Below are 15,867 nucleotides of genomic sequence, written 5' to 3' on the forward strand. Positions count from 1 at the left end.
CCTCCGTACTTGATGGCGACCCCTCCCAGCTTTGAGCACGGCTCAGCTCGATCCGCCATCCTTTAGAGGAACAAGCGTCCAGGCTTTTTCTGTCCTGCACCGAAATGGTGGAACTAACATATATATATATATATATGAGATTACTATGAGTTGTTTTTTTGGACGCTGCATATTCTGAATATTCTTCAAAAAGACGAAGAAGATAAGCAAAAGGGCTTAAGAAGGTAAACACGGCCAAACAGACCGAACGTCTGGATAAATAATGACCGTGCAGAAAAAACGTCCTGCGTGAACAGAATCAAAGGGAGGCTTCCCGGCCCGGTTCCTCTGCGGAAAGGGAAGGAATGACTCATGACTCCTCGCGGCGGCTGAGAGTTTTTGCGCGAGACGCGATGAGAGGAGGACCTGATCCGGTTTCGCTCGGCGGATGGACAAAACTCACCGGATGGACAAAACCAGGGAGACGAGCTCCAGCAGTCCGGCCGCGGCCGCCAGGCCGATGGTGATCCCGGGAGACGGCTTCATGGGCACCAGGTACAGGAAGCAGGCGAGCGTGAGGGCGAGGAACACGGCGCACGACAGCAAGACGTCCAGCAGCGAGCTGAAGACCGGGCTGGCGAAGGTCTGCACCGGCGTGTGGTTCGTCACCTGAGAGAGAGAGATCACTTATAAACATAAATACATAAATATACTCATATCAGAACATTAAGACCACCTCTGGGTTGGTCATAGAGCAGCTATTAGTGGATCAGACGTCCACTGTCCACTGACTGTCCACTGACTGTCCACTCTCTATTAGACCCTCCCGCTGACCGACAGACTGGGCTGTGCTTATTCCAAACCAGGGGTGGTCATAATGTTGTGATATGACCGTGTGGAGTTATGAGTGGTTATAGTATATAGATATAATAATGGGTATAGAAATAAACAGATCGAGGGGTTTGCCTTAAGTTGACTGCAGTACCTTATATAACCAGTAGAGGTCTGTAGACATGACTAACATTACTATCCATTACTGATGGGACTTAAACCTCTGTGTGTGTGTGTGTGTGTGTGTGTGTGTGTACCGCTTGTTGGTAGCTGGTGCGGTAGGCAGTCTCCAGAGATTTCTCCAAGAAGTTCAGACTCAGCTTGTTGATTGGAGGCTTGAAGAAATAATCCTTCATCAAACTACGATGAGACGAGAACGAGGGATTAGATCAAAGCTAACACACTTCATCATCATCGTCGTCATAGAAACGGTTCTCACCTGGTTCTCTCTCTATCTAGAACACCTCCTTACTACGTTCTTCACACCTGTGGCTTTCCCTTCCTGTTCCACCTGCCTCTCTACTTGCCTTTCTCTTTCTCTCTCTCTGAGTGGCTCAGTGATTTCTGCTGGTTGCTAAGGTGTTGCTGGGTGGTTGCTAAGGTGTTGCTACACTGGAGTGCAGTTAGAGTGTACACACGGAGTGTGTGACTGCAGCTCAGCAGTGGTGCTGCTAAGTGGCTGCTAATGTGCTGCTATGGCACATCTCCTGGTTACTAAGGTGTTGCTAAGAGGTGGCTAAGGAGTAGCTATGGTATAGCTGTCGGCTGCTAAGACATAGATAGGTGGTTGCTAAGGTGTTGCTATGAGCTCTCTGGTAACTTCTACCAAAGGCTCAGACTTTGGTGTTGCTCTGGCATAGGTGCTGGTTCCTACGGTGTTGCTGGGTGGCTGCTAGGGTTTTGCTAAAGTGTAGCTCTGGTTGCTAAGTGGAGCTACGGTGTTGCTGTTGGTGGCTAAACTATGGCTGTTGGTTGCTGAGGTGTTGCTATGGTATAGCTGCTGGTTGCTAAGGTGTTGCTAAGTGGCTGCCAAGGTGTTGCTATGGTATAGCTGTTGGTTGCTACAGCTATAGTGTCTGAAGTTTTCAAAGGAACATCTAAACACCTCACCTGTCCTCCTTGATCACGTCCACAAAGTGGACGTCGCTCTTCTCCCGGAACCCTTTGGTCCTGAGCGGTATGAGGGCCGAGCGGTCCATTCCCACGCCTCCTCCCATCATCACTGGAGTGTTGCTGCCGCCGCCGCCGCCACCTCCTCCTCCACCTGCTCCGCCCCCTAGACTCCTCTCCTTCTGCAGCATCTCGCACAGAGACGTCTGGCTGGCCCGAACGCCCTCCTCGCACAGCGGGCTCAGCAGACCGTTGACCGCTTTGGGGCTTCGTCCAGCTGGGAACTGGGAGGGATACAGGGACGGAGACGTTAGGGGACAGGTTCAGCAGGACAACACTAACGTTACCATGAGGACTGAAGTAAGGGCTTGTATACATCATTCTGATCAGCGGTCATGGTTGCTGTGGTTTTTATTCATTTTCTTTTAACACAGGAATAACCATAGCAACCACCCGGCAACACCACAGTAACAACTTCACTAGCTCGCACTTAGCAACCTCCTGAAATACCCTAGCGAATGTCTACCAACCTCAAAGCAACCACATAGCAACGCCATAGTAACAACTTAGCAGCTATCTAGCAACCCTATTTCACCTACCTGGCACGCTGTAGCAACCATCTAGCAACACCAAAGCAACAGCGCAACATCTCCATCTGGGATACCATAGCAACTGCCTAGCAACCACCTAGCAGCACCAGTAACAAATTAGCAACCCTCTAGCACCCACCTGGCATACTATAGCAACCACCTAGCAACAACATGGCACCACTACACCACTACCAACAACACTACAGCAACCTCCTGGAATACCCTTACAACTTGGCAACCCTATAGCACCGGCCTGGCATACTATAGTAGCCACCTGGCAACACACTACAGCAACCATCTGGGATACCACAGTAATGGAAAACAACAACATAGCAACCGCATAGCAACACCCCATTAACAACTTGGCAACCCTAGAGCATCCATCTGGGATACGGTGGTAATTGCTTAGCAATAATCTAAAAAATAATCTAAAAAGCAATTAGCAACACCATAACCACCACCTGGGATACCCTGGCAAATGTATAGCAACATCATAGCAACCACATAGCAACACCATAGCAACCTGATAGTAACTAGCTAGCACACACCTGGCATACCACCTACTGCAGTCTGCATGATGCTAGGTGGTGCAACAGGAATCACACTGCATCCAAGGCTGTAAGCTTAGCCACATTAGCCTACAACAGTGCTAAAGCTCTGGCTGATGATCTGTAAGGAGAGGACGTCGGTCGAGCGGCTCCTCGGATACGGAGCGTCTAGCTCACAGCTAGCGTAGTTTAGAGACAACATCCCGCCCCTGGGTCAATAAGGGCACCGTCTCACTTCCTGCTGGCGTGACCTTTGTCAACAGTGCAGAAAGCACTCAGTGTGGACTCGGCACGCAGCAGAGCGCTCTCTGATTGGCTGAGTGGAATTCGGAGTCAGCAGCCGCGCTTTATGGTGGTAGTCCTCGGCTCCGGGGTCACGCCTACGCACAGGTGAAAGCAGCAGATAGGGGCAGGGGCAGCGGCACGGCTGAAAAACGTCCACAAATGTGTCCACAAATCTATAGTCTCTATATACAATATCTATCTACAGTGTGTATTTATCTTATATATATATATTTATAATATCAAAATACAATATATACAGTATCCAAATATATATATATATATATATATATATATATATATATATATAAACAGTATCTATGTATCTATCTACAGTATCTATACACTACATCTATTTACATTATATACGTATCCATAGTCTATATCTATAGTCTCCATATACAATATCTATCCAACCTCATTCACTGCGCCCACCTGCCGTACCACAGCAACCATCTGGTATACCACTGCAACTGCCAGCAACCGCCTAGCGACAACATGGCACCCACCATCTAGCTCGTACTTAGCAACCTCCTAAAATACCCTAGTGAATATCTACCAACCTCAAAGCAACCACATAGCAACCTACCTGGCACGCTATAGCAACCATCTAGCAACACCAAAGCAACATCTCAACATCTCCATCCTAGCAAACACCTAGCAGCACCAGTAACAAACCAGCAACCCTCTAGCACCCACCTGGCATACTTTATCTATCTACAGTACCTCTGTATATGTCTATAGTATCTATATACAGTATCTAGCAACAGTATCCATGTATCCACCTACAGTGTGTGTGTGTGTGTGTATATATATATAAAATATATAGCGAGAGAGAGAGTTGGATAGACAGATAGATAGATACACATACACACTATAGGTGGATACATGAATACTGTAGCTAGATATTGCATACAGATACTATAGACTATATATCATATATATATATATATATATATATATATATATATACACACACACACACACACACACTATAGGCGGATACATGGCTACTGTTGCTAGATATTGTATATAGATACAGATCTCCACAGTATCTATACACAATATCTATCTATATTACCTATGTATGTGTCTATAGTTTCTATATACAATATATATCCACAGTATCTATATACAGTATCCATGGTTATATCAATATACATATACATCCACAATATCTATCTATATGCATCTATATACATTACCCAGATACCACAGATATATCTCCATGGTATCGCTATACAGTGTCGATCCTTCTCCAGTGTCTACCCATAGGTCTACCTGTAGCGTATATCTACGATTTACACAACGACGCTCATTAGCATTAGCATGGTATTATTCCTTCCCATGGAAATGTAAGGCTTTCCCCACAGCTCCGACCCTCTGAGTCTGAAGGTCGTGGATGGCCGCTCCAGCTGCAGGCCGAGCCGTGATCGGGCCCGCCGGGCTTTCCTGCACTGACCCGTAAACAGCAGAGCCGTTCCGCCGGCCGTGGGCTCCTACCTTGCTGCTGTTGGCCCTGTGCTCCTCCTGGCAGCCGTTCAGAGTCGCTTCATCAGCCGTTTGATTCCCACCAGGATCCACTACAATAGCACACGGGGTCTAGAAGCGGAATAGGAGAGAGAGAGAGAGAGAGAGAGAGAGAGAGAGACATTACATCAACACAGCCAGCAATCAGGAGGTGTGTGCATACCATTTGCGGACAGCACACAGCTCTAACATCTAGCGTCAAGCCTTCAAAGAAGAGCAGCGGCTGTTCACTGAAGGTCTAGTCAGGTTGTTGTGTTCCTTTAGGGAGTAGATGTACGCTATATGGACAAAAGTATTGGGACACACCTCTTAATCGCTCGTTGAGTCGGCTGGTGAAGTTTCTTCCCTCCTGCCCAGGGATTTACCCCGTGTAGGTGTCCCAATACTTTTGTCAACGTAGTGTAAGTTAGCGTGCATGTGTGTCCATACACTCCAGACCTACCTTGGCGTGCTCCGCCACGGCCGGGTGCGAGAGCTCGGAGGCGTGCGTCCGAGGAGACGGACTCAGGGTCTCGCCGAAGTCTCGCCCCAGGAGGTTGTTTTGAGAGCAGCCGCACTGAGAGCCCACTTTCCTCCCGGAGATCAGATAGGTCTTCAACCCTGCAGGCGGACGCACAAACACAGCGACACGTCAAGACAGCCTTTACACAACCCTCCCAACCTCCCAACCTCCTCCAGACCCCAGAGGAGCGCTCTGCTCAAACCATCCTTGGCGGTGATGCTGCGGTGCTTTCGGCACCGTTTGGACAAAAGTATTTGGACACCTGCTCGTTCACCGTTTCTTCCTGAATCAAAAGTATTACTCTGCTTCTGTTGGAGTAGCTGTCTCTACTGTCCCAGGAGGAAGGCTTTCGACTAGATTTTAGAGCGGAACATTGCTGTGAGGATTTGATTGTATTCAACAGCAAGAGAGTTAGTGAGGTCAGGATTTTGGAGGATGATGACGACGACAACGACGACGGCGGCGACAACGACAACCATCCCAGCTGCTCCACAGCTCAATGCTGGGGGGCTTTATACCCCTTTATAGCCCACGCTTGGCATTAGGCAGGCATTCTATTGGCGACGGGTTGCAACCTATAGTAGCTGAATGCATTCATCGGAAAGGGTGTCCACAAACTTTTGGACACAGACGTGGCGTGTCGCGTCACGTTGCCTTACTGCCGCCTTCCTACCGTCGTTGACACCGGAGAGCAGCTCATCCCCTCCAGACTCGAGGTAGCTGCTAGTTCTGGGGGATGTGCGTCGCTACGGCAACCAGGCCTCGAGGGCCACAGCCGCAGAATTTACCATGTAAATGAAACGAACAATGAGCTTTAAACAAATGTCCAACAGCGAACAGCGCAGATCATTCATCGGTGGCGACACGCTGCCGTTACCTCGGAGCTAAAGAGGCGAACTTCAGACAACGAACTTAAAAAAATGAAATAATAATAATTAAAATTTAATTTCCCTTTTTTTTTTTTTTTTTGCCAAACTATCCCTTGAAGCCGGCCGTTTAGCGCTGCGCGAGCCAGAGATGAGGAGTTACATGACCATTACCTCAGTTCCCGCTGGGAATTGTTTTCTTAAATTTCTCCGAACTGAATCTGGTTGGAGGTTCTTTGGGGACCCTTTTTAAGAAGAAGGCCCTGGTGGTCTTGCAGTGTTCCTGGTGCTGCGGAGCTTTTGAGGAAAAACTCAAACTCAACTCTCGGCTCATGTTGCTGATGAGAAACAGAGAGTGGAGGTAAACAGCATGGAGAGCGGGGGAGTGTGTGTGTGTGTGTGTGTGTGTGTGTGTGTGTGTTATCACTGGCTGGGTTCTGCTCTCTGTGGGCCTAATCTAATTAGCTCACTGGCGAGCGCAGAATTTGCACAATCGGTGATCCACTGGTGAGGAGAGGAATTTGTCAAAACCACGTCACTGGCCGTGCAACTGAGACCGCCTGTGTGCTGGAGGTAACCGTCTTCCTGTGCTTCATGACTATTTTGGGTAAATTGGCTTTGTGTGTGTGTGTGTGTGTGTGTGTGTGTGTGTGTGTGTGTAAAGTCCAAGATTCTGAGGATCTGAAATACCAGACTGTTTACTCAACTTATGGTTTCCACCACCATCACCAACACTAACATCATCCTAATCACCACCATCATCAACACCGTCACCACCATGAACGACTATCATAGCTGCCGCTACGGTCACTGGCATCATCATCATTATCAACAACTCTGATCATCTTCACTGTTACCACCAAGTAGAAAAATCACCAGGTACATCAACACCATCACCTAGCATTACTGTGACCAGCATCAGCATCATTACAATCATTACCATCAACGACCATCTTTCCCATTACAATTACGGTCATCACCATTACCACCATTATTACTATGACCACTTTCATCATCACCACAACCATCTGCATCATCATTACAATCACTGTCAACACCGTCATGATCACCATAACCAGCATCAGCATCATTACCATCAATGATAGTCATTACCATTACAATCACGGTCAGCTCAATCTCCACCCTCATTACTACGACCGCCATCACCACAACCATCTGCATAATTACAATCACTGTCAACACCGTCACGATCACCACAACCAGCATCAGCATCATTACCATCAATGATGATTATTACCATTACAATCAAAGTCAACACTGTCACGATCACCACAACCATCTGCATCATCATTCCAATCACTGTCAACACCGTCACGATCACCATAACCAGCATCAGCATCATTACAATCACAGTCAACACCATCACAACCACCACAATCATTATAACCATTACCATCAAATACCACACACACACACACACACACACACACACAGAGCACTCCGAAGTAGGGACCAGATCAAGAGGCCTTCACGCTCCCCAAACCCTTGAGCATGTGTGTGAGTGAGCTGTAGTCCAGCATGATCTAATGAGTAGACACACACACACACACACACACACACACACACACACACACACACAATCCGCTCACCCCACAGGAAGAAGATCCAGGAAATCACCCCCCCCCCCCGTCCACTCAGAAGAGACCTCCCTTTTAACCCCCCCAAACAGCCAAGACTTCCTCAGAACCCCGAAAAGCCGAGAGCTGAAGTTCTCCCGATCATCAGGGTTTAACCCAGACTATATGTCCATATGTTTGTGGACACCCCCATCTAATGAAGGCATTCAGCTAATACCGCCAATAGAATATGACTCTCTGGAGCAGATAACCCTGAGGAACCTCTTGACACCATGCTGCCTAATGAGCAGGCGTCCCAATACTTTTGACCATCAAGTGCATCATAAAGGGCTTCCTCAGAACCTCAAAGAAACCAAAGACCTCCACACTACATGAAGTCCACCAGCCCAAGAGGTCAACAGCTATTCCCATTGGAGGACTCTGTTCATGCATCTATCTAAGCCCCTCCCACAAGTGTCGTTCGCAGTTACTGGAGCAAGAATGAGTTCATAATGGTTGCTATGATGTTGCTAAGTGGTTGCTTGATTAGTACTTTATAAATTTCAGGTGGTTGCTATGGATGTGGGACCCCATGTGCTTGATTGGACATTGCTAGTGTATTATCGTAGTATCATAAGAAGGGTGCGCTAACTTTTGCACCTCGTTTCTTCCTATAGCATCCAGGCGGTTGCTATGCTACTCCAGATGGTTTCTATGAGGTTGCTGGGTGATTGCGAGGTGGTTACTTTGTTGCTGCTACGTGGTTTCTATGATCAACCGAGCTGGTTGCTAGAGTGTTACTAGGTGGTCCTTATTGCCATGGTTTCCCAGGAGGTTGCTTTGTGTGGTTGTTACGGTTTTCTTAAGTGCTTGCTATGGTATCCCAGGTTGGTTGCTATGGCGTTGCTAAGTGCTTGCTAGATGCATGGCCATGAGACTGAGGGGTTGCAGTCAGTAGGTTGGTGTTGGCGTAGCCTGTTAAGAGGGACCGGCTGTGCTGAGGGAGTGGAAGACAGAGAGAGCGCGAGAGTGAGCAGGCGAGAGTGAGCAGGCGAGAGTGAGCAGGCGAGAGTGAGCAGCCTGCCTGTAGCCGAGCTGCAGTTACTGATGAGCAAAAAAATTAGGACAAAAGTATTTGGACACCTGCTTATTAATCAAGGGTGTTTAGAAAAAGAGAGTAGACTTTCTACTTGATTTTGGAGGAGCATTGCTGTGAGGATTTGATTGACTGCATTCAGCCAGTGAGGTCAGGAAGCTGGATGATGATGATGATGATGATGATGATGATCACCACACCACCTTATCATCCCTAACTCCCCAACTCATCCCAAAAGTACTGGATGGAGCTCAATCACCAGCATCATTCCAGAGAACACAGCTCTTCCACTGCTCCACAGCTCCTCAATGCTGGGGGGCTTTATGCCCCTCTACTCGCCCAGGCCTGCCGATAGGTTCAGCTTTATCAGCTCCAGAGAGTCCTATTCTAATGGCAGTACTTCTCTACAGGGACTGTGTCAGCAGCAGTGGTGCAACTCAAAGTAGCTGAATGCATTCTTTAGAAGGGGTGTCCACAAACATTTGGACATACTGGGTTTTTATTGATCGGTATTAACACCGAGTGGGCGCCTCAGCACAGAGTTCACTTCAGGGCAAACTACACACACACACACACACACACACACACACACACACACACACACACACACACACACCCTTCCATTCGGTGTGTATGTTATTTCACCGTCACTGAAGCTAAAGCAAAAACACGTCTCTACATCAGTGTGCGTACACACACACACACACACACACACACACACACACACACACACACACACGGCCTGTAAACAGAACACGCAGGACACACTCTTGACCTACTTTTGCTTTTGTTTCTGTTGTAAAGGGCACTGCGTCCTTCAGCATCCGAAACAGCCCTGCGGAACCGACCCAATGAGACTAAAGTGTGTGTGTGTGTGTGTGTGTGTGTGTGTGTGTGTGTGAGATCACAATAATGGAACAGCCTGCTTTGACGAAACACTGACACTGGATACCATCATCAGTACCACAGAAACAGGCCTCTCCGGTAACAGAGTTCAGGGTCGACACTAACGACAACTTTGTGATCGATTAATCGAATCGAATCGAATATTCGACCAATTAATCAATAAACCGAAACCGATAACTGTCCTCCAACCAATCGAACTGATCGCTTGCTGTTAGCGTCCGCCGCATTCTGACAACAAGAAGCTGTGAACATTAAAGCAGCAATATGCGAAAATGAGCCTTTCTGCTCTCAGGCTCCCCCTACAGGTCAGGGAGTACGTTTATCCCCCTGCTGTAAATGCTAACCACGCTTTGAAGTTGCTACATGGTTGCTAACGTATTCCAGGTGTGTTTTTTATGACGCTGCTAGTTGGTTGCTATAGTGTTGTTAGGTTAGGTTGTCACTATGGTATCCCAGGTGGATGCTATGCGGCTACTACGGTGTTGCTAGGCAGTGGCTATAGTTTTCTTGAGTGCTTGCTATGGTGTTGCGAGGTGGTCCCTAGGTGGTTGCTATGGTATCCCCAGTGTTTTTATTAAAGCAGCATTATGCGATGTCGAGGAGTATAACTCACATTTACTCTGGGATTCCGGATGGTTGCTATGATGTTGCTAGCTATGGCATTGCGGGTTGTTTTTATTAAAGCAGCTGTATGCAAGAATTGCCATTTCCTGCTCCTGGGCTCCCCCTGCAGTCACCTTGACTAATCAGAATTTGAGCACCCCCTTATGGACAGATGCATTGGCTGTCCATGCAGTGGCTGTGCTTACTATGGGATCCCGGGTGGTTGCTACGGTATCACAGGTGGTTTTATGCTATGAAGCCTTTTTAGCGGAGCCTAGCCTCGAAGTGGGCTGGTGGGCATTCGGTCCGGCCCGGTTTTGCCTTTTGCTCGGGTAGGAAGGACGGCTTTAGAAGGACGAGGTGAGACGAGACAGCAGGGTTCGGGGTTCGAGGGTTATCGCCCAACTAATCCAAGGAAAGTCCCAGACGGGACGTCTTCCCAGCAACCCAGTCCCATCCACAGTCCTGCATCCATATGGCGGAGCCCCGACACACACACTCCTCCTCTCCCGCATGGCCGGACTGCGACATTCCTCATGCACACCAATCCCAGCTTTTCCCTCCCGTCCCTCTGCCGGCTGATCCGGGGCCGGATAACGCCCCTGCCGTCCGGGACGTCGCGCACGGCACGGCCACGTTATCTTATCTCCGGCTTTAAGCCACGCTGTTCGGGTTCGGTCTTATCAGCGAGAGCGCGAGACAAAGGACAGAACACAGCCTTAAAAATAGACATTTACAATATACTGTATATCACCAGTGTGTGTGTGTGTGTGTGTGTGTGTGCGCTATTGTGCGGAGGACTTCCTGCAGGGGAGGAATACCATTCGGTCCGGAGCTAAGTTTAGACCAACAGGTCGTCAAGCTCGTTCCTTTTTAAAGGAGCGGCTCCGCCAAAAATCGAACGTAAACAGTAAGCCCCCCTTTCCCCTCCCCTTCAAAAGCCCACCCGACCTTCTCCCCGACTGCAGTCAGTCAATCGTCTGAGACGCGGCGGGTGGGCGAGGCTTGCTTCTGTACTTTTGCACCGGAGCTACGAGGCTTACGTCATCGCCTGCTGACCCCTGATACAGTCAACCAGCCGAGACATGCCTGGTCACCGAGGTGTGCCTCTGCAGTTCAGAACGGGACATGCTAGGCTAACGTGGCTAACTAACACTGGACTTGGACTGTCACCAATCTCATCTGTGCAAATATACACCCCAAAAACAACTGACTGACTGAATCTGGGACTTTTTTTTGGGGTGTACATTTGCGCAGATGAGATTGGTGACAGTCTAACTCCTGTGTTTGTTAGCAACGTTAGCCTAGCATCGTCGGTTCTACCCCAAAAGAACCACGGCTCAGAGACCAGATAGGTCTTGACTGACTGACTGAATCTGACAAGACATATCTGGTATCGGAGCCGTGCGTCTTCGGTTCAGATCCGGAGATGCTAGGCTAACGTTGCTAACGAACACTGGACTTCAACTGCCACCAGTCTCATCTCTGCAATTATACACCCCCCAAAAACTGTCCCAGATTCAGTCAGTATTTGGTAGGAGTGTCCCCAACTCCCCCTAACTCATCCCAAAAGTACTGGCTAGAGCTCCACCACCATCCATCATCCCAGAGAACACCGTTAGTCCCACTGCTCCACGGCTCAGTGCTGCTGGGGGGCTTTACACCCACCTCTAGCCCACGCCTGGCGTTAGCCACGGTGCCAACGGCGCCTCTTAACTAACTTCTTGACCGTGCAAAAACAGAGGACACGCAATTCCCCCTGTCCCGTCTTGTCCCCCGTCCCCCACCACCACTACTACTACTACTACGCATGCACCACTTCCTGTCCCATAACCCCTGACCTGGGCAGCCGCTGTGGCGACTTGGCTACGGCGATCCTGCTTCTTTATGAGGAGCGTTTCCTTCAATCACTGCACGTAAATGATGAGCAGATTACGGCCTTTGTCTTTCCACGAGTGTGTGTGCATGCGCGAATGTGTGTGTGCATGCGCGAGTGTGTGTGTGAGTGTGTGTACGCTAAAGCTGAAACTGTCTCTATCTCTCAGCTCTCTCGCTCTCTTCTTTTCTCCCAGCTAACCACAGTGTTTCCATTCATCCTGCCAACTCACTGGGGAGGGGGAGGGGGTGGAGAGAGAGTGCGCGAGAGAGAGAGAGAGAGAGAGAGAGAGAGTGTGCGCGAGAGTGAGCGAGAGGAGTTTAAAGGCTCTTTATTTAGGCATCATTTACAAGCAAATTCTGCATCTGAACACAGTAAGTCTCAGCCATAAGGAGATACGCAACTTTGGGGCTCAAGGCTTTGTGGACCTTGGGCCACAAACCCACAACCCAACGATCTGACCACTGAGCCTGGGAACATCCCTCCCAACATGCCTCCCTGAAAAGGATCTGTTGGGAGGGGGGCAAATCCGTGGCCTCATGGTTAGCGAAGTAAGGCTTGAGACCGGAAGGTCATTTGTTCAATGCCCTTCACATGGGGGGATGTAGAGGGGCGGCACCTTTTCATCCCCCCTTTGCCATCAGCGGCCAGAGTCAGGGAGAGCACAACTGGGACAACCGGGTAGTAGATGGCGCTCGCTCTCGCTTCCCACATGGCTCCTAAAAGGGATGTTGGACCCTGGAGAGGGGGGTGTCCAATCCCCACTAAGAAATCTTAAGCATCAGACAGCATCATGCTAACTGGTTTTAGCGACATGCTAACTGTCTTCCAGCCTTCACTTTCTTCTTGTTCCTCAGTCTGTGCCTTCTGCTTGTGGAACCCTCTCCCTCTCTCTCTCTCTCCCTCTCTCTCTCTCGCCCATCCTGTGTGGTTGTTGATGCCTCCATATTAGGGCACGGTGATGAGCCGGAGGATGAGTCGTGCTTTTTTTTTCTTTGGCCTCCTCCCCCTTCCCAGATCCACTCCTCCTCCTCCTCCCTCCGTCCGTCCCTCTCTTCTCCACCCATTCCCAGGCTTCCTATAAGCCAAGGAACTGAAGCCGACCCTCCTCGCTCTCCTCATTACCCAGCCCTCGCTGCCCGGAAGAGCCTGGGACCAAAAACTGGGGACCAAAAGCCATCAGCATCACAGCAGAGGTCTGGAGTGGGACACGACCGGGTGGTCTCCCAGTGGTTCAAAACCTCGACCATCGTCGATAACCTCCAGTGATGCGTGAAATGACAGGCACCGCTGTATCAATATTTACGGCTCTATTTTTACTCTGGGCGTGTGCAGGAACACGCCGATACCGCGCCCGAGCCCCAGACTGCGATAAACCAGACCTGCTCACTAAGAGAAAAGGCTTCACTCCCAGTTCGGAGTGTTATTGTCCCAGCAGAGATCGCCCAGCTAAGGGTGGGGGGGAGGGGTGGATGGGGGGGTTGGGCGGACTGTGAGGGGTATAAATGCAGGAGGGTCAGAAATAGGGTCAATAAATACGGCTAAAAGACTTGCATCGCAGACAGACAAGAGAGAAAGAGAGATTCGAGTGTCGGGGGTACGAGTCTGAGACCCCAGCTGTTGAGGTACAATCCCTAGTCTTGAGTGTCCAGGGTCCAGGTCTCAAGTCTGAAGTGTGAGTCTTGAGCGCTCGGGCTACGAGTCCGAGTCTTGAACGTTCGGGCTATGAGTCCTAGTCCTAGTCTCATGTCTGGATTACCAGTTTGAGTCTCAGGAGTCCAGGGTATGAGGGTACAAGTCCTAGTCTTAAGTGTCCAAGGTACAAGCCCAAGCCCTAGCCCTAGCCTGAAGTCTGAGATGCCAGTCTGGGCATGAGTCCAAGTCTAGTCTACAGGGTACAAGTCCTGTCTGAGCTGAGTCTTTAGTCTCTGGGTCGAGTCTCTGAGATACAGTCGAGTGGAGTCTTGAGGCTTCGGAGTACGAGTCCAACTTGAGTCTCGAGTCTCTACGCTCATGAGTCTAAGTCAAGTGTCCAAGTCCAAGAGTCCAAGTGCGTGTACCCGCCTTGGTGATGGTGATCATCACCATGCCTGAAAACTCTGCACCCCCATGGCAGGTAACTCAGCTGGTTGAAGGTCATTGTGTGTGTGTGTGTGTGTGTGTGTGTGTGTGTGTGTGTGTGTGTGTGTGTGTGTGTGTTAGAGACACACTGGATGGCCGTACTGTGTCCCGGGACCGCTGACTGGGTCTCACACACCTGAACCTTCACTTACAGCTGCACTAAACCCCGCCCTCATCTCCACCACACAGAGAAATCTGTGGAGTGTTCTGCTCATTACAGCCGGCCTCATGCAGCCCGTCATTTATAATTCAAGAGAGTCATTTAACACACACACACACACACACACACACACACACACACACACTCGCACTCGTGGCACATCTGTGTCCTGTAATATGCAGAAAATGACAGAGCTTCATACCGGATATTAATGCTATTAGAGCTTCATACCGGATATTAATGTCATTAGAGCTTCATACCGGATATTAATGTCATTAGAGCTTCATACCGGATATTAATGTCATTAGAGCTTCATACCGGATATTAATGTCATTAGAGCTTCATACCGGATATTAATGTTATAAGGGGCTTCATACCGGATATTAATGTTATAAGGGGCTTCATACCGGATATTAATGTTATAAGGGGCTTCATACTGGATATTAATGTTATAAGGGGCTTCATACTGGATATTAATGTTATAAGAACTTCATACTGGATATTAATGCTATAAGGGGCTTCATACTGGATATTAATGCCATTCGAGCTTCATACTGGATTTTAATGCCATTCGAGCTTCATACTGGATATTAATGTTATTAGAGCTTCATACTGGATATTAATGTCATTAGAGCTTCATACTGGATATTAATGTCATTAGAGCTTCATACTGGATATTAATGTCATTAGAGCTTCATACTGGATATTAATGTTATAAGGGGCTTCATACTGGATATTAATGCTATTAGAGCTTCATACTGGATATTAATGTTATAAGGGGCTTCATACTGGATATTAATGCTATTAGAGCTTCATACTGGATATTAATGTTATAAGGGGCTTCATACTGGATATTAATGCCATTAGAACTTCATACTGGATATTAATGTTATAAGGGGCTTCATACTGGATATTAATGCCATTAGAGCTTCATACTGGATTTTAATGCCATTCGAGCTTCATACTGGATATTAATGTCATTAGAGCTTCATACTGGATATTAATGTCATTAGAGCTTCATACTGGATATTAATGCTATTAGAGCTTCATACTGGATATTAATGTCATTAGAGCTTCATACTGGATATTAATGCTATTAGAACTTCATACTGTATATTAATGCTATTAGAAATTCATGCTGGATATTAATGTTATTAGAGCTTCATACTGGATATTAATGTTATTAGAGCTTCATACTGGATATTGATGCTATTAGAGCTTCATACTGGATATTAATGTCATTAGAGCTTCATACTGGATATTAATGCTATTAGAAATTCATGCTGGATA

General features: G+C 48.3%; 1 protein-coding gene across 1 annotated transcript in view; it reads right to left on the bottom strand.

Moving 5' to 3' along the window:
* adcy9 (adenylate cyclase 9) overlaps positions 1–15,867 on the bottom strand; it is a 39,229-nt gene that overhangs the window by 10,566 nt on the left and 12,796 nt on the right. Inside the window, exons 2-6 of the mRNA XM_072670978.1 lie at positions 5,313–5,470; positions 4,844–4,942; positions 1,921–2,204; positions 1,068–1,170; positions 443–648 (exon numbers count right to left, since the gene is read on the bottom strand). Of these exons, the coding sequence (XP_072527079.1) occupies positions 443–648; positions 1,068–1,170; positions 1,921–2,204; positions 4,844–4,942; positions 5,313–5,470 (850 nt within the window). The remainder of the gene's footprint in view (positions 1–442; positions 649–1,067; positions 1,171–1,920; positions 2,205–4,843; positions 4,943–5,312; positions 5,471–15,867) is intronic.

Source organism: Salminus brasiliensis, chromosome 25 (genome assembly GCF_030463535.1).
Source record: "Salminus brasiliensis chromosome 25, fSalBra1.hap2, whole genome shotgun sequence".
NCBI classification, from domain to species: Eukaryota; Metazoa; Chordata; class Actinopteri; order Characiformes; family Bryconidae; genus Salminus; species Salminus brasiliensis.